This window comes from Lepidochelys olivacea (genome assembly GCF_965140295.1).
Source record: "Lepidochelys olivacea isolate rLepOli2 genome assembly, chromosome: 25".
In the NCBI taxonomy this organism is placed as follows: domain Eukaryota; kingdom Metazoa; phylum Chordata; order Testudines; family Cheloniidae; genus Lepidochelys; species Lepidochelys olivacea.
In genome coordinates, this window is record NC_140435.1 from 19,597,542 (window position 1) to 19,621,527 (window position 23,986).

The 23,986-nt window shown below is 39.4% G+C and overlaps 1 protein-coding gene across 5 annotated transcripts in view; it reads left to right on the forward strand.

The window, feature by feature from the left end:
- Positions 1–23,986, forward strand: part of EPS15L1 (epidermal growth factor receptor pathway substrate 15 like 1) — an 85,175-nt gene that overhangs the window by 15,231 nt on the left and 45,958 nt on the right. For 3 of the 5 annotated variants that reach the window (XM_084614726.1, XM_084614727.1, XM_084614729.1), the window contains exons 5-15: positions 1,449–1,544; positions 1,933–1,995; positions 3,323–3,448; positions 4,840–4,899; positions 5,301–5,537; positions 6,299–6,456; positions 8,500–8,656; positions 12,124–12,186; positions 13,680–13,765; positions 14,510–14,582; positions 15,229–15,390. In XM_084614726.1, coding sequence (XP_084470852.1) covers positions 1,449–1,544; positions 1,933–1,995; positions 3,323–3,448; positions 4,840–4,899; positions 5,301–5,537; positions 6,299–6,456; positions 8,500–8,656; positions 12,124–12,186; positions 13,680–13,765; positions 14,510–14,582; positions 15,229–15,390 — 1,281 coding nt within the window. Of the gene's footprint in view, positions 1–1,448; positions 1,545–1,932; positions 1,996–3,322; positions 3,449–4,839; positions 4,900–5,300; positions 5,538–6,298; positions 6,457–8,499; positions 8,657–12,123; positions 12,187–13,679; positions 13,766–14,509; positions 14,583–15,228; positions 15,391–23,986 lie in introns of those variants that run through there. The other 2 variants (XM_084614728.1, XM_084614730.1) reach the window with 2 other exon arrangements.

Sequence of the window (23,986 nt, forward strand, 5' to 3'; positions counted from 1 at the left end):
TTCTAAACTAATTTAATTAAAATGATTTAATATGGATAATCTGGAGATATTTCTATTAATTATTTATTATATTTTTCTGTCATTTATTATCTGAAAAAATAAATGCACGCGTGACAGGGCGCAGTCCTTTTCTACTGTCTTCTCATTCAAATGGCTCTAATACCTCCAGTTTGTAAACATCGACATGTAGTTTATTTGTGTTTATCTCAACAACCACCCATTTACAGTCCCATGCAGCAACTCTTGTTTACAGTGACATACAAACATCATCCACGCAGAGATCTCCCTTTACCCTGGCCCTGCCTATCCTCTCCAACCCTTTCTCTTTCTCTCATTTCTCCCTTACACTTCTTTCCTGTGCCTTTCTACTCTTCCAGTTAGTGAATAAATAGCTCCTTAGCTCCGTGAGCTTAGACTGATCTAGTAATTAGCCCCTGCTTCCCTCAATCAGGCCCTTCACTGGGAAAAACAAATTGGACTTACAGTGACTAGAGTGCTGGTTTGGCTGCTGATTCTCAGCACTCTGTCACAATTTATTAAAAATACTCTAGACATTTGTGGTTAACAAAAATTATGAAAATAAACTAATCAAATACTGTAGCAAATAAGGGCATTTGACAATATTTTGATATGATTAAAGTCCAAGAAATTTAAAAAAGAATTGAAGGTGAACTTCAAAGTATTAAGAAAACATTTTAAAAATTATTTAATATCACAAATCACCAACAGACCATTTAAGCTTAAATGACAAATACATACATTAAAATATATTTAAAAAGCAATTTCTATCACTTACTTGCCAGATCTTGAGTTCAGGATTGTATGTTTCCATTGCAAAGGCAGAACAGGGAATGCAACCGTATGCTGGCAGCTCCTATGGGTGTTTGTAATGGCATCAGTTTTTGGAAGAAAGATACAAAACGTGAACTCAGGATTTGACAAATAAATGAATGAAGAACGGCTTTTCAAATTTCGTTTTAAAATGTAATGGCTAAGTCTATCCATATATTGTTAATGATTTGGGATATTAAATAGCTTTTGCAGGTTGTGGGGTTTGGGATTGTTAAACAAAAACTTAGTTCATTTTTAAGAAAAAGTGTTTGGCAACAATGGTTTAATTGTGGGAAAGCATTTTTTAGAACGTATACAATTGACTGGGTTTCTTTCCTTAAGCCAAAAAGGCTGTACATAAAGTTGTTGCAAAGTCTCCTTTTCTTTAAAAACGCATCTGTAGAAATATATAAAGGTAGAAATGAATGGAAGGGGTGGGAGTGTGAGAGCAACTAATTCAACATTTCCTCAAATGTGGTTTCATCATTTAAGCAATGGTATCTGCATAGTATCATTAAAAACAATATACCAATTATCCTGCTTAAAAACAGTGAGTTAGATTGCTTGTTTTTATTAACAGAATGCCCTGTATTTACTTGTTGTGTTTGAATTTGTAGGGTTTCTATATTGCATTGCGACTCGTAGCATGTGCACAGAATGGCCATGATGTTAACTTGAGCAATCTAAACTTGACTATACCACCTCCTAAATTTGTAAGTGATATTTTAAGTTTAGAACTGAAACTTAAAATGAAAACTTGGGAAATCTTTTCTACTTTACAAATTAGTCTCATAATAGTTACAGGACATAAATTGTAAACTCTTTGGGTCAGGGATTGTCTTTTTGTTCTGTGTTTGTACTGCGCCTAGTACAATGAGGTCCTGGTTAGTGACTAGGCTTTTAGGTGCTACAATAATACAAATAAATACTAATAATAATATGACATTTAAAGTTTTTGTTATTTGGTTAAGATATGCAAGAGTTCGTTTTTCTTTTCAGTATAACAAGTGAAATACTTCATATCAATATCCATATGTAAAACATTTAAATATTAAAGAGAAAGCTACATGTGCATAAACATATTTATGTTTTTCATTTTAGCATGACACTAGCAGTCCCTTATTGATCACACCTCCTTCAACAGAGGCTCACTGGGCCGTTAGGGTAAGTGTGCAAGATAGTACATTTGAATCCATTCTTTAAATGTAAATTCTGTTTCTGGCAGCTGTGTTTGATAGATTAATTTTACCAAGAGAACATACTTCCTACTTTGGAACACCTTCCTTTATTGAAGCAGATGTGTGAACATTACACAGTACTGAATATGGATTTTTATATACTTCTATATTTAATATAAGTATTGTTACAAGTCTCTGTCAGCATTTGGTATAATATTTGTAAGAAGCATTGTCCAGGACATGAGGGTTATGCTCTAAGATTTTTATCTTATGCCTATCTGCCAGAGTCAGAGCAGAAGGCACTTTGAGTTAATGTTTGATGATCTAAAGCAGTGGTTCTCAAAGCCGGTCCCCCTGCTTGTTCAGGGAAAGCCCCTGGCGGGCCGGACCGGTTTGTTTACCGGCCGCATCCACAGGTTCGGCCGATCGCGACTCCCACTGGCTGCGGTTCGCCGCTCCAGGCCAATGGGGGCTGCAGGAAGGTCGGCCAGCACGTCCCTTGGCCCACGCCGTTTCCTGCAGCCCCCATTGGCCTGGAGCGGCGAACCATGGCCAGTGGGAGCCACAATCGGCCGAACCTGCGGACGTGTCAGGTAAACAAACCGGTCCGGCCCGTCAGGGGCTTTCCCTGAACAAGCAGCAGACCAGCTTTGAGAACCACTGATCTAAAGAACAATGAAGCACTTCACCAATCCCATCCCCAAGTATTAGTTTGGAACTTGAACCCACAACCTTCTAAGATTATGATTTCTTTGGTGCCTGCTGTATGGTCTAATGAAAACAGTAATTTTTGCTACATATCCTATATTTATGACTTAATTTTCTAATTTTATGTTATAAATGTAGAATAAAATTTCTGCTTGTAGAAAATTTAAATTATCAAATCATTTAAATAAAGGTTTCTAGTTTGTATATTATATTATAATGTAGAAAGCAAAATCTTTGGAAGTAACACTTCTTAGTAGTGTAAATGATCTCTGAAAGTTTCATAACTTAAAATCTGGGCACCAATATGTGAATCAAAATGCTTTGTCTTTCTAGAACACTAGAGAGATGCATATTGTAACCCAGTCCTGTAATTTCCAGAAAGCTTGTTTTCATACTGAGAAAAATAAGGTCCTAAAGCCTGTTCCATGAGTTTTACATCAAAATACAGCACAGTGTTTAGGATATAGCATACAGGTGTGTGCTGGGAAACTAGGAAGTTAAAATGATAAATTACTGACCAGTCACTTAGTTTCTTGCAAGATTTAATTTTCGACACTCACACAGGCACACTTTTTTACTTATTCAGGCTATTTCTTACCAACTAGGTGGAAGAAAAAGCAAAATTTGATGGTATTTTTGAAAGCCTTTTGCCAGTAAATGGTTTACTTTCAGGAGACAAAGTAAAACCAGTACTGATGAACTCAAAGCTACCTCTTGATATCCTAGGAAGGGTAAGTGTGCAGCAAATTTTCCTAACCATTTTTTAATGTAACTTCTCTTTCTAGTGAAATTAAATATGTAATATAACTCTTCATAACAGCATTACTTTAAATGGAAGCAATAGTTCAGATCTAGGCCAAGATTTTTAAAAAATGGCTGCCTAAAGTTATGCTCTCTAAACCATTATTTAGACACTTAAATAAATACTCCATTTAAAAGCAAAACAACAAAAAAACTTGGCCCTAGGCTAGACCAGCTTAATTTGTCTTGTATTCTTTCAAGACCAAGAACTTGAATTTAAAAATTATTACATTGAAAAGCAAGTCAGTTTAAAAGGAAAGTGAATGCCTCTTGGTTAGAAAAGCTGTCCTCACCTAAGCAATAATGCCTTTTAGGGCATTATATCCTACTAGCTTTTTTTTCCTAACTAGGAGCTATTAAACCAACTGTAAATATAAACTCCAGCTATCATGCATGTACTCTGGAATAGGTTGTTCTGTGAAAGCATCAGTAAACCAAGGGTTTTAAATAGTGTTGCATTGTACTTTTGTTACACATTCTGTACTATTTTTGAGCAATAGCTTTGAACTTCTGGGGCTCCCCTCACAAATATGTAATACATGCAGTAAACATCCCTAAACAATTTTTCTTTTTTTTTTCTTTTCAGCCATATTCTTAATTATATACACTAGTCCACAGAGAAGTGTTCTGTGCCAGGGCCAAGTTTGGGTTCCAACTAGTTCAGCCTGAGCCCCATCTCTCCTGAAATATGCTTTCATTCTGACCATGAAAGACCACTTCCTTCTTTGCCTTGATGTGAATGTTAAGTGAATTGCTTAATCTTGCACTTGAACATTATGCTGCACTTGGTGTTAAAAGGCTTCAGACTTAGTATTATTATTTCTTTTTTGGTGATGTCTAGGCTCTATATAAATGAAACAGTCCTGCCCCAGGTAGCTTACAGTTTAAATAGACAAGACAGATAAAGTGTGGGAAAGGAAACAGCCACAAGAAGATAAAGAGACTTGCTTAAAGTCACACAGCAATCTATGCCAGAGCTGGGAAATAGAGCCCACGTCTCCTGCATCCCCATCCTGTCTCCTCTCCACGGTACCACACAGCCTCTCCATCATAATCATATTAGTTATGATGACATAGGCTGAAGTATAAGTGCTAGAGCAGATGAGACTTTGTATCCCTTTATGCCTCTTGTCAGCCCCAAACATATACTTCCATGTATATTACCATAACTAATATGATCTTCAGAAAACGCACCTCAAATTTCTAAAGGGCATTAACATTCTTAAAACATTTAATGTTTTCTAACCTACTTATTAACTTATACTTTAATAAAATTGGTTGTAACATGTTCTTCAACTTTAATTTTTGTCAAACACTGTAGGTCTGGGATCTCAGTGATATTGACAAAGATGGACACCTGGACAAGGATGAATTTGCTGTGGTAGGTTTTAAATTCTGAATTCATTAAAAGTTTGACAAAGCAATGTATAGGTGTTATTGCTTCCTTGAACTTAGCCTTGAGCATTGCAAACTCGTCCTTTCTGGCTGCTCATTATTCACACTGTGCCCTACTCCAGATCATTCAAATTACAGCCACTAAAATGGCCTTCTTCCTTGAAACCCTCCTCTGGCTCTCCCTTGCCCAGAGTATCAAGTTTAAATGTTTTGTCCTGCGTTCAAAGTCCTGTACATCTCTGCTCTGACCTGTATTTCTGATCTTTTCTCTTATCATGTTTATCTCCTTCTCTCTAGTATTTTGGACACTTACCATTGGAAACTTTTTGTTGTGTGTTCCTCTCTTCATTGGTGTATTACAGATATTTTTACCTTTTGCCTTTGCAGGCAATGCATTTGGTATATAGAGCTCTTGAGAAGGAGCCAGTTCCCTCAGTATTACCCCCCCAACTTATACCACCTTCCAAAAGAAAGAAGACACCAGTTTTTCCTGGTGCAGTTCCTGTTCTTCCTGCAAGTCCTCCACCTAAAGATAGCCTTCGTTCTACCCCATCCCATGGCAGTGTAAACAGCCTGAATAGCACAGGAAGTTTGTCACCCAAACACAGCATCAAGCAAACACAGGTACACATCTCACGTTAATTTTTATATCCTTTGCGATGAACTGTGCAAAACAGTGAAATGACTTTTTGCTGGATCACTTTTCTTTCCAAGGAAAACACTTTTTTGAGAGAAAGTATTTTATGTTTTGAAAACAAATGATGTCACAGGATGTGGGGAGAGCTGAATGTTAAAGGGTGAATTCTCTTTTAGTATGAATCTTACTGGCATGACCAGTAGGTTGGGCTCACAAAAGTGGGAGCTTGTCCCTGCATCAGCCCTAGCAGCAGTGTAGGGATGGATGTGCGCCCAGGACTCCAGTATGGATCTCCTGAGTTGCAGTGAAGAGTACTGTCAATAAGCACGCCTGTCTGGAGTGTTAGTAAGTCTCTAAGTTAGTAAGTTAGACAAAGCCCTGGCTGGGATGATTTAATTGGGGATCGGTCCTGCTTTGAGCAGGGAGTTAGACTAGATGACCTCCTGAGGTCCCTTCCAACCCTGATATTCTATGATTTTTTATAAGTAGGAAGAATGTACCCAGTTTATGAACATTCTGTTTCTCAGTATTTGTGAGGTGGTCACATACAATATTAATCTTGATACGTTACTGAAGTGAAGGGAAATGTCAGTGGACTCTATAGGCTTGATCCTACAATATGTTGTGCACCTCTCAGTTACTGTGGGCTTTGAGGGTACTCAGCATTATGCACAGGTGAGCCCTCAGTGTATTAATAAAGATTGTGTTTGGTTTTGGCTAAAGTAAAAAAAACCTTTTTGTTTTTCAGCCATCTGTGAATTGGGTGGTACCACTGTCTGATAAGGTGCGATATGATGAAATTTTCTTAAAAACTGATATGGACATGGATGGCTATGTGAGCGGCCAAGAAGTGAAGGATATTTTTATACACTCAGGGTTGTCTCAGAATCTTCTAGCACATATATGGTAAGAATTCATCATCAGTTGTTTTGATTTTGCTTTCATTTGATTTTTTTTCAGCTAGTTGACTCTAGGAAATAGCATTTTTCATCCAGAAATGTGATACTAGCAATCCCCTTGTTGACTGCCACTGCTATTCTTCTTCATAGGGCTTCTTTTACCATACTATCTCAACAACATTTCATACATTTATAAGTAAGGATAAATTCTCTCAAGGAGAACAACCAAATCAATTTTCTTCCCTTCCTCTCATATTGAGATTAAAGCTTCTTATTTGATGGGGTAACAAGCTTTATGGATGGGTGGAATCAAATATGATATATCTTGACTTTAGTAAGGCTTTTGACCTTCCTAAACCTTACATAACCTTCTCATAAACAAACTAGATAAATGTGGCTTGGATGAACCTATTATAAGGTGGGTGCACAAGTGGCTGGAAAACCATACTCAGAGTAGTTATCAGTGGTTCACAATCAAGTTGGAAAAGCATACTGAGTGGGGTCCCAGAGGGATCTGTTCTGTATTCAGTTCTATTCAATATCTTCATAAAGGATTTGAATAATGGCAAAGAGAGTACACTTCTTAAATTTGTGAACGCTACCAAGCTGGGAGGGGTTCCAAATGCTTTGGAGGACAGGATTAGAATTAAAAATGATTTTAACAAACTGGAGATATGGTCTGAATTAAAGAGGATGAAATTCAATAAGGAGAAATGCAAACTACTACACTTAGGAAGTAATAATCAACTGAACAAACACAAAATGGAAAATGACTGGCTAGGAAGGAGTACTGCAGAAAAAGATGTGGGGTTATAGAGGGTCACAAACTAATATGAGTCAACAATGAAATACTGTTGCAAAAAAAGCAAAAGTAATTCTGAGATGTATTAGTAGGAGTGATATAAGCAAGACATGAGAAGTAATTCTTCCATGCTACTTAGCATTGATAAGGCTTCAACTGGAGTATTGTGGCCAGTTCTAAAAACAACACTTTGGGAAGGATGTGGACAGATTGGAGAAAGTCCTGAGGAGAGCGACAAAAATTATTAAGGGTTTAGAAAACATGATGTACGAGAAAAGATTTATAAAATTGAGTTTGTTTAGTCTGGAGAAGAGAAGATTGAGGAAGGACATTAATGGCTATTAGCCAGGATGGGTAAGGAATGGTGTCCCTAGCCTGTTTGTCAGAGGGTGGAGATGGATGGCAGAAGAGAGATCACTTGATCATTGCCTGTTAAGTTCACTCCCTTTGGGGCACCTGACATTGACCACTGTCGGTAGACAGGATACTGGGCTGGATGGACCTTTGGTCTGACCCAGTATGGCCATTCTTATGTTCTTATGACATAACAGTCTTCACGTATAAAAGGTTGTTATAAGAGGAGGGTGATAAATTGTTCTTAACCACTGAGGACAGGACAAGAATTAATGGGCTTAAATTGCAGCAAAAGAGATTTAGGCTAGACTTTAGGAAAAACTTCTTAACTGTAAGGGTAGTTAAACGCTGGAGCAAATTATCCAGGAAGGTTATGGACTCTCTGTTATTGGAGGTTTTGAAGAACTGGTTAGACAAACACCTATCAGGGATGATCTAGATAATACTTAGTCCTGCCTGGACTAGGTGACCTATGAAGGTCCCTTCCAGTCCTACATTTCTATGATACTATGATGCTACTTGGAAGGCATTCAGAGAGATCTATGAAACTTTGAAAACATAACCCTCCTTATCATGTCTCTGTAATGGTGGCATAAGTGCAGTCAGTACTCATATAGGCTATTCCATGAATGGGGAACATTTTAGCAGTCCTATCACTCAACTGGCTAAAAAGTCAAAGGCATTTTTTCCAAGAAAACGATGTTTCATTCAGCTAAGTGCATCTAATAAAACATTCATAGCTCAGCGTGTAGGACTTTTCCACTGAGGAAATGGGCTCTGATGAGGCTGAAACAACAATAAAATTATATGTATCTCAGATTTCATTGTATTAATAATAGTTGTTTGGTTTATAACACATTTTGACTTATGATAAGAATAACCAATTTCTAACAGGGCTTTGGCAGACACAAGACAGATGGGAAAGCTAAGCAAAGATCAGTTTGCACTAGCCATGTATTTCATTCAACAGAAGGTCAGTAAAGGGATTGATCCTCCACAGGTGTTGTCCCCAGATATGATCCCTCCTGCAGAGAGGAATACTCCCATACAAGTAAGTAATTGGTTATTAATAAATATATTGCTCTACTGGACCAATATGTGCTTTGAAAGTAACTAGCTTTGAGAGCTGTTAATTTTTTATTTATATTTTGTAACACATGGGATTGTTGAATCTTTAACTTGCAAGAATGTTTGTCTATCTTCTGTTTATAACTGAGTTCCAGATTTCAAAAAATGCTTCATGAATTGGTTATAAATTGTAAAAATTCTTACTAAATGAGTTGTCCGTTACCTTGGTAGCTTTCAAAAATATGAGGCCAGTTTCAATTACCAGAGGGAATCCTACCTTGTTACTGGAAAAATTCCAGTTTAAAATTTTTATTAAAAAATATATCTTTCATCACAAAAGTGGTGGTGATAGGAAGAAGGGGAGAGGGAGTGGGAGCAAAATGAAAGACACAGTCAAGCAAATAGACAAGGGCAAAGGTTTTTCTGTCAGGACAGAGAGGAAAGAGTATATCTTGTAGACCTTGTGGAGGAAGAAGTGGCATGATTTGGACACAGCCTAGATTTTGCAGACTCAGAGAAAGAGGAGAAATTAAAGATGTCTACCAGATTGCGAGCCTGAGCACAGGAATGATAGAGGTATTGTCAAACAGTGAGAGAGAACAGAGGACTGGGGGAAGTGCTTTGGAGTGAAATCAAATTCAATTTTGGCCACATAAAATTTAACAGTGAGACATCTGGCAGGTGTCATGAGATAGAAAGAAACTGAGAGATGGGATTGGAGGAAGGCAAGTGTGAAGTGGAGGTAGATTTATTTATTATTTGTGTGGCAGTAGCACCTTCAAGCGCCAGCCAGGGACCTTGGCCCAGTTTTGCTAGGCACTGTACACACACAATATAAAGAGTCCCTTCCCAAAAGAGCTTACAATCTTAGCATACAGTGAGAGGCAATAGGTGGAAAAAATAAACAAGTGGAGGGGAGGGGAGTGACTGGCGAAAAGATGGTACAGTAGAACTTCAATTTTATGAACACTAATCATACCAGCACCAGTGATACAAACCATTTTTCCCTAGAGAGGGGAAAAAAATCCCACATAATGTAAATGAATGTCAATGAAGAACAAGTTGACAGCCCTTCACATTCCAGTGCCTTCAGTGCACTGGAAATCACTTTGCTATGGTTTGAAAGATGAAAAGAGGGCAATGCACCGTATCATAGTGTACTTGTGCACCATATCTACTGTAATTTTCAGATGTTAAATTTTAAGAATTTTTCAAAATTGTGAACTCCTCAATCCACAGTTAAGTTTGTAAAATAGGGGTTGTACTGTAATTGAAATGAATGTCTATGAAATCCATGTGAGTGGATGAGGTCACTCAGAAGTAGGGAATAAAGGGTGAGGCAAGGACAGAACCTTGTGGCAGTGTTCTGTATGTAAGCTGTGCAGCCATGCTGCTCACATCTCCTCTGTGCAGCTTCAGCAGGGATGTGGTGCGGCCCTTTAAGAACCCACTTTGCTCGTTCCCCCTGTTTTGATGACAGGGTGCATACAGTCCAATTTATTCCATACAAGGGGAGTGGAAGCCCTTCAGGTCTTTGGGGTACACTTCAGGACACCCATTACGTATGAGCTCAGGTGAGGGGCCTGGCCAGGCTCTGCAGCGCCAGCCCAGGTCAGTGGAGTTTCTGGAGCTGTGGTCTGATGTGGTCAAAGCATGCATGCACACACACACCTTGCCTGGCAGTTGGTTTCCAGGAATGCAGTCATTCCTGCTGCCAAAAGGCAGCAGAGGAAGGAGCTGCAGACTGGGCCCTTTTATGCGAGTGCCCGGGGGTGAGGGAGTGGGAGGGGGTGTCTGAAACCCCCAACCCAGGGAAGGTGCGTCTGACATCACTTCCTGCCCACCCCACATGCCTGGCCAGGCTCCTAAGGCTGCTTCAGAGTGAATCCAAGGGACAGGAACTACTAGTGTGTGCTACTGGGGATGAGCCACCAAGGAGTAGCCCCCCCTGAACGCCCTTCACTCCCCCAACACACCTTTACACACAAAATTCCCCTCCCCCCTCATACACACTACTCACTTTAAAAATAAAAAAAGTATAAGCTTGCCCAAGGCCAAAAATATAGTGCTTCGTGAAGATGGTAGCTTGCTTAGTTTAGAAAAAAAAAAGTACAGTGAACATTGCTTCTGGGAGTCCTACAGAAAATGGGAAATGAGAGAAGGATCCCAAAAGAGATCCTCCTCTTCCTTCTCTGGATCTTTCTTGGTGTATGAGGAGAGGTCAGCATCGCAGAGACTATAAGAGGACAAGGTGTCAGGAAGATATGACTGACACGCATCTTTAGGAAATCATAAATGATGACTAGGCATCAAATAAACAGACGGCAGCTCACTTTTTTGCATTATAGTACAGCTAAACAGAAGAGCTCTGAAATAGGGTATATTTTTCTGTCTGCATGCTCATCTTACAGCATAATAGTTTAAGCATTCTTGTTTAAATATTTATTTTTTTTATTTATTTGAAACCCTTTCCCTTTTTTAACTGGTTTGAATGAAATGGACTTCCTAATGAGTTGACGTGAAATGTAGGAAGTGGCCGTGCTGAGCATTGAGACAGAAAGGGAAAAACTCAGCAAACTTAGAAAGGAGGACTAAATACTGAATTTGAAGGTCGTGTAGAGCTAATAATCTAAACATGAATTATAGCTCTGAATGAAGTCTGAGATTAAGAATTTTACACAGATGCCACAAAGGAAGTCCTACAAGATGAACAGAAAACTATCATAGAAACAGCTGGGATGGAGAAACCAGAAAAATGTTAAGTCCTGTTTTAAGAAATTAGAAGATCACTAAAGAAAATAAGGGAATTTGAGAAGTTGATATTAGAACCGATATGAAATAGATGGACCTGTGCAAGACAATGAAAATAACATAGGAATTGCCAAAGCCTGACAATGATTGAGTTAGTCTGGTGTCCTGTCTCTGAATGTGGCAGTACTAGATGCTTTCCTTGAAAGTATAAAATCCTGTTAATGGGAGAAATTATTTCCTAATTCCTGGCAATTAATGGTTTATTCCCTGAAGCATGAGGGTAACCCTTATGCCTTTTAAATATTAGTGGAATGAGCTGTATTAATAATACTCTACATTATTCACATAAATGTCTAATTATTTTCTAAATCCTATTATGCTTTTTATCTCAATAGCTTGTAGCAGTGAATTCTACAGGTGGTCAAAGCATTGTGTGTTTCTGGGATCGTAGGGGGAGAATTTCCTTTTATCTGTTTCAAATGTATTTCACCCTTCATCTATGGGCCTCCTTGACACTCACATTGCCCTTGTCCAATGCATACAATGCACTTGTCATGTTACCACTTATAATTTTTTCTGTAAATGAAATAGTCTTAATCTTTTCATTCTCTCCCCAAATGGAAATCTTTCCAGGCCTGTGACCATTTTTGTTGCCATTCTCTGAAGCTCTTCTATTTCTCCTATATCCTTTTTCTGTAGACTCTGTCAGGTTACTTGACCCCTTTAGGAACTGAGATCTCAGCGCTAACAGAAATGCGTCGTGTGAGTAATTCAACACCCCAAAGAATGTAAATTTGTTTGTGTAGTCCAGTTGTAACTTTGAGTTCTTTATTTCTGTCTCTTTCCCCATCTCTTCAGCACTAGTGCCCTATGACACCTAACAGTGTGGTGATGTCATTACAATCTGAACCTGCCACTTCTGGCTGTTTACCCAGTGGTAGGAGCTCCTTCAGCAATCTGAGATCCATTAATTTTTCAAGCACTTGTTTTGACAGGTAGCTCAATGTTGGCATATTAAATTACTAGGTCCGTAATTTACATTAAATTGCTGCCAATAAATATACCCTGGTGCAAGAACCTTAAAACTTCCCACTCATTCTTTAATTCATTGGTTCATATTTTTGATTTGCTGTTTGTAGTTAAATGTAGCATGAAAAAAACTGCACCTTATCTGAGTGTAGTGTATTAACTTTTTGTTCATGTTGATTAGTGGGTTGTATTTGTCTAAGGCCTTGTCTCTACATGGCCACTTACAGTGCTGAAACTTTCTTCGCTCAGGGGTGTGAAAAAACCCCTGAGCAATGCAAGTTTCAGTGCTGTAAAGTGGCAGTCTCCATGCATGTTTGTACTTAAAAAATATGAGTAGTGTTAGAGAACAGGGAGCTGTTGTCTAGTAACTCTAAGACTTTGTATCTAGGTTTTCCTTACGCTCACCTGACCCCAACTAAACATACATGCCAAAGGATCCCTCATCTTCCCAAAGTAGGGTCTTAAGATGTTAAATCATGTAAGTTGGGAACTCAGGTCACCTATTCCTTCATTCTGAGTTGCTAGTTTCTGCTAAAAAAATACCACATATTTTCTGTTTAAAAAGAAAAAAAGCCCATTTTTCTCATCATAGTAGTTAGAAGCCTTTTGCAGTGTATTGTTTAAAAATATAGTTAAATACTGTAGATGTCCTGATTGTCAAACAGACAATGAAAGCTGAGAGGATTCGGTTTACAGTTCTCTCTCAAATACTGTCACTTTTCAGAAGAATAGAAATGCTGATTTTAATTCCACTTAAGGCCAAATCTTGAGGTCCTTCCTCAGTGAACATTTAATGAGCTTAAGAAGTGAGAGAAAACTTTTGAATCTGGCCTCTTAATTTCCAGTATACTCTGTGTTTGGTGATGAATGCCTGACACTGTAGCTTCTATAATCCTGGCCATTGAAATCAACACAAAAACTTCTGCTGACTTCAGTGAGGCCAGGGTTTCACCCATGAGTTTTAATCCTACTTCTTGAGCAAGTCCCTTAACTTCTCTGTGCCTCAGTTAACTCATCTGCTAAAGGGGATAAATGATACTCTTCTACCCCACAGAGAATTGTGAGGCTTGCTCATTTGCTGTTGCAAAATACTTTGTGTTCTCTGATGGAAGGTGCTAGAGAAGTGTAAAGTGAGGGGTGGATCCTGTGTCCTCAGTCTTTGCCCAGAATGTATTCCTGTTCTTAATTTGGCTTGCTTTATAATGGAATACTTTGATTTCTTACAGGATAGTTCAAGTTCTGTTGGCTCAGGAGAATTTACAGGGATGAAAGAACTCGATGATATTAGTCAAGAGATTGCACATCTGCAGAGGTAAATATTGTGGACTGTTAAAGTTTAGTATTCTGAACCTGGGAAATGGAGGATTTTCCTCACTAATGATGGCTCTTAACAAATTGCATAAGAGTTTCTAACCGCTGCGCCCTCCAAAAAAGAGGAAACCTTGCATTTATTGGTTCCATAGATTCTTGTTTTTTAAAAAATGTGTGTGTATATCTGGTACAATCAAAAATAGGATCCGATCACTTTTTATATAGCTGAACCCAATTGTTCACTGTATTTTTTTATTTATAGCCAGAGTAGTTCATTCTGAAATGTCACTCTGAGGTAAGTAAAGTAAATTTTGCACAAACTAAAACCTTCCTTTTCATTTAAATGGAACCACTGAATCCCTGATTAGTAGAACAGTTTCAGTATTACTTCCCTTTTGGTTACTGGTGATTATTACTCCCATTGGTCCTATATTGTCTCTTGAATGTTAACAGTTCAGGCGCCTTATCTGGCTGTCATTGACGTTAATGGTAACTCCCACTGATTACACTGAGAGCAGGAGCAGTGCCTAGAAAGTTTACTTGGAGTCTAGCACATCAAGTGAGAAGATGATTGTGGGGCAAATCAGTCTTTCAATATGAAAAAGAATATTTCTTGATTACTTCTTGAAAGTATGTAGGATTGCTTTTTCATCTGTGCATTGTTTACAAAAGAACGTTTAATTGATTTTTTGTAAAACACTGTCTTATTTTAATTGTATCAGTCATGTGAATGTTTTCCCTACAGAGAAAAATATTCACTAGAGCAGGACATTAGAGAAAAGGAAGAATCAATTAGACAGAAAACCAATGAAGTTCAGGTAAAAACTCTGGAGTATTATTAATGACATTTCTTTAAAATTCTACAGGATGCACCATCCACGTTTTAAACAGTTTTTTTTTTGTTCCCCCCCCCCCTCTTCCCTCCCCACTACTTCCTTTATGAATTCATATGGGTAATGTTTATTCTGACACTTGGGGAATAACTTGTAGCAATGATTTCATTTTTCTGTGCACTGTAGAAAATATTTTGTTTTGATGCTGGTTAGTGTAAAATTCAGATAGTATAGAATATAGTAGAAAATGTTTCTCTTTGTTAATGCTTCATTAATACGGTTTAAACAACATTGTGAAGGTATCCATCTAAATACTGAAATTCATGTTCTCAAAATGATATATAATAGGCTTAGAATAGCTGAAATTCTTGTCTTTTGAGACTCTTCTCCCATCGCCTGGACTTTGATTTGTTATAGTAGATTACTCCTGAGTGCTGAAGTGCTGGCAGGTTTGGGGTTTTTTTGATCTGTTTACAAAAAGCACTGAAACCTTTGAGTGGGGGAAATGTTATAGGCAACACAGGCAGGTTGACTTTGGGGTTTGCCTACTTCAGTATGTCTCTTTAAGCTTAACTGCTTGTCACAGGACATCAGTTAAGTGTAGTCTATAATGTTGTGGATCTTTTTTCAGGAACTGCAGAATGATTTAGACAGAGAAACAAGTAACTTGCAAGAACTGGAAGCTCAGAAACAAGATGCTCAAGACCGTCTAGATGAAATGGACCAGCAGAAAGCCAAACTGAAAGATATGCTAAATGATGTGAGGCAGAAATGCCAGGAAGAAACACAGTTGGTTAGTGTGTATTAATTCTGGAGGTGATCATGCATATTGCATCTTTTATTGGGGGATTTTGCTCTTAATCACCTATACCATACGAATACACGCAGGTCCAGAAAAGGGCTTTATTAACTTGAATAGCTTTTCTAACAGTCATGAATATTTATTGAGCACCATACAATACGTGAAAAGCATGGTCCCTCTCCACAAGAACTACCGTCGTCGGGCACTGATGCAGGTAGTGGCAATGTTTATGAAAGATTATCATACCAGTGTTTCAGGAGAGAAATATGTTTTGAGGAGAGATACAGTAAAGAGAAGTTACTTTTTTGGTGCATGAAAGAGGTGTGTGGGGTTGGAGTTCCAACATGGGGGAGCAGCATGGAAGAAGGTACAAAAAGTTGAGGTGAGAGGAAGATGGTTCAAAGGGAGGGATTAGGAGAAAGGGTAGGGTGGAGCAAAGGGAGGGGGAATTTAAGGGAATGAGAGATGCTAATTGAGTTCTTTGCGTCCATCTTCACTGCAGAGGATGTGGGGGAGATTCCCATACCTGAACCATTCTTTTTAGGTGACCCATCTGAGGAACTGTCCCAGATTGAGGTGTCAGTAGAGGTGGCTTTGATGAAATTAAATTGATAAACAGAAATAAATTGCCAGGCCCAGATAGTATTCACTCAAGAGTTCTAAAGGAACTCAAACATGAAATTGCAGAACTACTAACTGTGGTATGTAACCTATTGCTTAAGTCAGCTTTTGGACCAGATGACTGGAGGTAGTTAATGTACCGTCTATTTTTTAAAAAGGCTTCAGAGGCAATCCTGGCAAGTACAGGCTGGTAAGCCTAACTTCAGTACCAAGCAAATTGGTTGTAACTATAGTAAAAACCAGTATTCTCAGACAGGTAGATGAATGAAATATGTTGGGGAAGTGTCATGCCTCATCAATCTATTAGAATTCTCTGAGGGCCTCTGTCATGCTGTCTTAAATGGCTTACCACTGTGAGTGCCAAACTCAGGTCAGACTGTCAAAAAACAGGGCAGACACCTCAAACTGGTGGTATATTCTATAATTAGATTTCACCACGCCAGTAACAAATGTGAAATCCTGATCAATATATTAGTCTTACCATGGAGTCACAGACAGTCCCCTTAGGCTCTCCTGCCAGTCTTGCCATCCAGACAAACTGCACTTTGTGATGGAAGGTTATTAAAACCAAAAATTACCTCAGATTAGGTTACTCCTAATCCAAAAGAATTGGTCACTTACCTCAGATCAAATTGGTATTCTGGATCTGACCAAAAACAAAGCTGAAGTCAATTTCTCTAGTAAACTAACTAAAGGGTTTATTAGCTAAGAAAAAGGGATGAGAGTTATTGAGAGGTTAAGCAGGTAAAGTACATTAACAGGTGAGTCCAAGTTTGTAAATCCAAAATGTTAACAGAGTTGTTGTAATCTGCTAGATTTCCAAAAGTTCCTCAGGCATACCAAGTGTAATTCTGGGGATCTCTGTCCCCTTATTCAGTATTCCACCCCATTAGAATCCAAAGCAGTTCAGAGATACCTGATTATTCCCTGAATCCATTCTTATAGCTCTTTTTCCCAGAAAGGAATCTGGCAAGTGTCTCCATCACAGCATAGGCTTTTTCTTTGTTGACTAAATGCAGACTGAGTCTGTGGATTTCCCATTGTTGAACACAATGACCCATGCTTTGAAGCTTCTTCATTTACAGTTCCAAGGTGCCAGTCCTGTTTGATGGGCAATCCAATTACAAAGATATACACAGTGCATTTAGTTACAACAATCCAAACAATCTTTCATTAGTTTTCATGCAGTTTACACATCAAGTAAATTCTCACAAACATACACTTTTGATCTAGAGTTAATTAAATATGAGGTATGCTTAATGTAATGTGATAGTAAACTACAGGTTACAAGTATGTGAAGACAATAACATTAACTTTTTTTTTTTTATATCCACACACAATTATCCTGTGGTTTTGATTTGAGCTGATTTGTCAGCATCACAGTGTCAACAAGCATATGGATAAGGGTGATCCAGTGAATATAGTGTGCTTGGATTTTCAGAAAGCCTTTGACAAGGTCCCTCACTGCAGGCTCTTAAGCAAAGTAAGCAATCCTGGAATAAGAGGAAAGACCCTCTTATGATCACTAAAAGATAGGAAGGAAACAAAGGGAGGGAAGGGATCTGTACTGGGACTGGTGCTGTTCCACATATTCATAAATGATCTGGAAAAACAGTGAATTCACAAAGTTTGCAGATGATACAAAATTACTCAAGATAGTTATGCCCAAAGATGACTGCAGAGAATGACAAAGGGATCTCACTAAACTGGGTGACTGGGCAAGAAAATGGCAGAGGAAATTCAACTTTGATAAATGCAAAGAAATGCACATTGGGAAACGTAATCCAAACTATACATTCCAAATGATGGGTTCTACATTAGCTGTTACCACTCAAGAAAGAGATCTTGGACTCATTGTGGATCTACTCAATGTCCAGCAACAGACTAAAGAGCTAACAGAATGTTAGGAACCATTAGGCAGGGGATAGATAATAAAGCCGAAAATATCATAATGCCACTTAATAAATCCATGGTACGCCCACACCTTGAAAACTGGGTGCAGTTCTGGTCACCCCTTCTCAAAAAATATGTATTAGAAATGGAAAAAGTACAGAGAAAGGAAACAAAAACGATTAGTGGTATGGAGAAGCTTCCAGCTTTTTAATCTCTCCTGATATGGGACTGTTCAGCTTGGAAAAGAGATGACTGAAAGGAGGATACGAGAGAGGTGTTTAAAATCATGAATGTTTTGGAGAAAGTGAATAACGAAGTATTATTCAGCCCTTCACAAAATACAAAAACCAGGGGGCACCAAAGGAAATTAATAGGCAGCAGGTTTAATACAAACATGAGGAAGTACTTCTTCACATAACACACAATCAACCTGTGGAACTCGTTGCTGGGGGTGTTGTGAAAGCCAAAAGTATAACTGGGTTAAAAAAGAATTAGATCAGTGCATAGAAGCTAGGTCCATCCATGGCGGTTAGCTAAAATGGTCAGGGACAAAACCCCATGCTCTGGGTGTCCCTAAATCTCTGACTGCCAGAAGGTGGGACTGGATGACATAGTATGGATCACTATAATTGTCCTGTTCTTTTAATTTCTTCTGAAGTGTCTGGCACTAGCCAGTGTTGAAAGACGTGCACTAACAGGTCCCCAGGGTCCCCATGGACAGTTAATTCACACCCCAGCTTGCTGAAAGCTAAATGTTTGTGTAAACAAGCCCTAAGACTAGAGGAAGCCATTGAAGAGACTGAAAGTGGTGAGTGATCTAGTCTGTGATCAGGAGAATGAATATTTTAGCAGAAGCATTTTGAATAGTCTGGAGGATGAGTGGCTGAGACAAGGTGCTAGGAAGCCAAAGAAGAGGAGAAGTCAAGGCAGTGACCAAGATGTAGACAAATGAAGAATATCAGACAAGTTGACTAGGTCAGTTTTTGCCATGTTGAGCTTGAGATGTGGCAGTCCATCTGCAAGCGGAGCTGTTTGAATGGCACAGGTGATGGGTATAGATTGTGGTAGAGAAGCGGATTAGGATGTCATCAACACAGAGATGACATCAGTCTGTGGAAGTGGGTAATCCAGGGTTGACCACCTTGTTCTGTGCACTGTAGGAATTACTTAAAAAAATTAGTTTTATCTCTTCTTAAAACAGGCTGGCTGTTCCATTGAGGCAGTGTCTATGCCTATTCAATATCTTTTTGGCTGATAATGTTGCGTTGATTATTTTTTTAAAATATCTGGATCAAGTATCTGCCTATCTGAGGAGTCCAGCATACTCTATCTCCATATTCTGGGAGAAGAGACCCTTCCAATTAACTCTCATTAATGTCTAAAGTTTTAGGGTCCTTTAGGTAAACGTGAACATGCTGATCTTTTAATGATAACAGTTTTAAAAAACAAAACAAAACCCTAAATATGTACTGATTCATGGTGCACACCTCCCTATCACTTTCCCATCAGTTTATGTAGTAGTCACTTGAGGCCTTTATTTCCATTTTAGTAGCTTATTTAACTCTTTGCCTAGTCATTCGTATTGTTCTTGGGTGCTGCTGGAAGGTGTTAGCGCGTATACATCTATTTTGTTATTCTTTTACTTGTGATGGATAAATAAATGGAGAAGAAAAGAAATACAGCAAGATAAATAGTGCTCTGGTGCTCTTGTTCAGTTGGGTAACTTTGTTTTACTGGTAGCTTAAAATTGCAGGAAGTATTTATTTGACGCAGTCAGTAGTTTCAAACATCAGAATTTGTGTTTCAGTTCTATGTTAGTCTGATGAAAATACAGATAAGTGAACTTCTTTAATATCCTGACAAACAGGAAAAGGTTAATAAAAAGTGGGAAGTAGGATTATGCAATAATATTCCTCTTCTCTTGTGGACTCTGTCAACATTTACAAGTTGCCCAACTAGATATTATTCATGTTAGAGGTGAAAATGCCAATTTTAGAGGAACCAGGCTCAAAGCTGGGAAGTTTGATTTTGAGTCTTTTTAAAGTTTCAATACAGAAAATGTTTAAGGTACATTATTGTAATGACCAACATTTTAAGTTTGCAAAAAGAAAAGGAGTACTTGTGGCACCTTAGAGACTAACTAATTTATTTGAGCATGAGCTTTCGTGAGCTACAGCTCACTTCATCGGATGCATTTTGCTTGTTCATTTCTAACATTATTTCAGTATAGTCGACATGTTGTCTTTTTATAGAAACTCAATATGATCAGTTGTGACACTACACGACAGGGGAGCACCCTGTGACCCCCATATTCCTCATTTATATATAATTGTGTTATTGCATATAAAGCACGCCATGTAAGACATCAGGGGAAAGGTTATGATCATGCTGTAAGTTGCGGAATCGGCCAGATATTAGTTCTCCATGGAAAACAGCAAGGAAAGTAACCAATGCCCGGGTGGGTGTCAAACAACCATCAACAGCCACTGTCCAGCAAGGGAGTTACAATTTAACGACTCACCTGCATAAGGCCATCCCAGGGGAATTGCTCAACCTTGCCTGGGGACTCAGCAAAGCCCACCAGACATGCCTAGACTTTTGTTCTCCAAGCACATGGACTAAGGGTATAAAATAGGTGAAACCTGTGTACTATGAATTCAATATCCAGTGGGGTGAGAAACTGCTTAATCTAGATGTTGCCCAGTCTAATAAGGTTGAGAGTGTAGACTGCATGCTTATATTTTCTTTTCTTTCGGTAACTAACTCTGATTTATCACTTATAATCACTTAAAATCTATCCTTTGTAATCAATAAACTTGTTTTAGTGTTTATCTTTACCAGTGAGTTTGCCAGAAGTGTTTGGTAAATCTGCTCAGATTTACGAAGGCTGGTGTATATCCACTTTCCATTGTTGAAGTGGGGAACCAATTAACAAACTTTCACTGATTGTCTTGAGCAATGCAAGACTGTATATTCCTGAGGTACAAGGTGGGGGGATTTGGCTGGTGCCTTATTCTGTGTGATTCATGAGTGGCTCTATGAACATGCATGCAATCTAGCTGGGTGCAGGGCTCCACATGCAGTTGTGCTGAGTAATAACAGCGCCTAGAGGGGTTTGCTGCTTGTCACTAGCAAAGCATTGTGGGAGACAGCCCAGGCTGAAGAGTTAAGGGGGCACAGTGGTCCTACGTTTCCAGGATGCACCCTGAGGATCCCATCACACCGGTCGTATAGGTACATAGGAAACAGGAAATTGGTATAACCCTTGTAAATTTGGTTCTGCTGAAAGCTGACCATTTTAATAAATGTACTCAATGTATTTAAAAAAAAAAAAGTCACAGGCAAAGGAGTAAAATGAAAAGGAGTACTTGTGGCACCTTAGAAACTAACACATTTATTTGAGCATAAGCTTTCGTGAGCTACAGCTCATTTCATCGGATGCATTCAGTGGAAAATACAGTGGGGAGATTTATATACATAGAGAACATGAAACAATGGGTGTTACCATACACACTGTAAGGAGAGTGATCAGGTAAGATGAGCTGTTACCAGCAGGAGAGCCGGGGGGGTGGAGAGAGACCTTTTGTAGTGATAATCAAGGTGGGCCATTTCCAGCAGTTGAGAAGAACATCTGAGGAACAGTGCTGGGGAGGGGGGGAATAAACATGGGGAAATAGCTTTACTTTGTGTAATGACCCATCCACTCCCAGTCTTTGTTCAAGCCTAAGTTAATTGTATCCAGTTTGCAAGTTAATTCCAATTCAGCAGTCTCTCGTTGGAGTCTGTTTTTGAAGATTTTTTGTTGAAGAATTGCAACTTTTAGGTCTATAATTGAGTGACCAGAGAGATTGAAGTGTTCTCCAACTGGTTTTTGAATGTTATAATTCTTGACTTCTGATTTGTGTCCATTTATTTTTTTATGTAGAGACTGTCCAGTTTGACCAATGTACATGGCAGAGGGGCATTGCTGACACATGATGGCATATATCACACTGGTAGATGTGCAGGTGAACGAGCCTCTGACAGTGTGGCTGATGTGATTAGGCCCTATGATGGTGTCCCCTGAACAGATATGTGGACACAGTTGGCAACAGGCTTTGTTGCAAGGATAGGTTCCTGGGTTAGCGGTTCTGTGGTGTGGTGTGTGGTTGCTGGTGAGTATTTGCTTCAGGTTGGGGGGCTGTCTGTAAGCAAGGACTGGCCTGTTTCCCAAGATCTGTGAGAGTGATGGGTCATCCTTCAGGATAGGTTGTAGATCCTTGATGATGCGTTGGAGAGGTTTTAGTTGGGGGCTGAAGGTGATGGCTAGTGGCGTTCTGTTATTTTCTTTGTTGGGCCTGTCCTGGAGTAGGTGATTTCTGGGTACTCTTCTGTCTCTGTCAATCTGTTTCTTCACTTCAGCAGGTGGGTATTGTAGTTGTAAGAAGGCTTGATAAGAGATCTTGTAGGTGTTTGTTTCTGTCTGAGGGGTTGGAGCAAATGCGGTTGTACCGTAGAGCTTGACTGTAGACAATGGATCGTGTGGTGTGGTCTGGATGAAAGCTGGAGGCATGTAGGTAGGCATAGCAGTCAGTAGGTTTCTGGTATAGGGTGGTGTTTATGTGATCATCGCTTATTAGCACCGTAGTATCCAGGAAGTGGATCTCTTGTGTGGACTGGTCCAGGCTGAGGTTGATGGTGGGATGGAAATTGTTGAAATCATGGTGGAATTCCTCAAGGGCTTCTTTTCCATGGGTGCAGATGATGAAGATGTCATCAATATAGCGCAAGTAGAGTAGGGGCGTTAGGGGAGGAGAGCTGAGGAAGCGTTGTTCTAAGTCAGCCATAAAAATGTTGGCATCTGTGGGGCCATGCGGGTACCCATAGCAGTGCTGCTGATTTGAAGGTATACATTGTCCCCAAAGGTGAAATAGTTATGGGTGAGGACAAAGTCACAAAGTTCAGCCACCAGGTTAGCCGTGACATTATCGGGGATAGTGTTCTTGACGGCTTGTAGTCCATCTTTGTGTAGAATGTTGGTGTAGAGGGCTTCTACATCCATAGTGGCCAGGATGGTGTTTTCAGGAAGGTCAACGATGGATTGTAGTTTCCTCAGGAAGTCAGTGGTGTCTCAAAGATAGCTGGGAGTGCTGGTAGCGTAGGGCCTGAGGAGAGAGTCTACATAGCCAGACAATCCTGCTGTCAGGGTGCCAATGCCTGAGATGATGGGGCATCCAGGATTTCCAGGTTTATGGATCTTGGGTAGCAGATAGAATACCTCAGGTCGGGGTTCCAGGGGTGTGTCTGTGCGGATTTGTTCTTGTGTTTTTTCCCAACAAATGGTGTAGTTTCTTTTGGTAACCCTCAGTGGGATCAGAGGGTAATGGCTTGTAGAAAGTGGAGTTGGAGAGCTGCCTAGCAGCCTCTTGTTCATATTCTGACCTATTCATGATGACGACAGCACCTCCTCTGTCAGCCTTTTTGATTACGATGTCAGAGTTGTTTCTGAGGCTGTGGATGGCATTATGTTCTGCCCGGCTGAGGTTATGGGGCAAGTGATGCTGCTTTTCCACAATTTCAGCCCGTGCATGTCGGCAGAAGCACTCTATGTAGAAGTCCAGTCTGTTGTTTTGACCTTCAGGAGGAGTCCACCCAGAATCCTTTTTTTTGTAGTGTTGGTAGGAAGGTCTCTGTGGGTTAGTATGTTGTTCAGAGGTGTGTTAGAAATATTCTTTAAGTCGGAGATGTCGAAAATAGGATTCTAGGTCACCACAGAACTGTATCATGTTTGTGGGGGTGGAGGGGCAGAAGGAGAGGCCCCGAGATAGGACAGATTCTTCTGCTGGGCTAAGAGTATAGTTGGATAGATTAACAATAATGCTGGGTGGGTTAAGGGAACCACTGTTGTGGCCCCTTGTGGCATGTAGTAGTTTAGATAGTTTAGTGTCCTTTTTCTTTTGTACAGAAGCAAAGTGTGTGTTGTAAATGGTTTGTCTAGTTTTTGTAAAGTCCAGCCACGAGGAAGTTTGTGTGGAAGGTTGGTTTTTTATGAAAGTATCCAGTTTTGAGAGCTCATTCTTAATCTTTCCCTGTT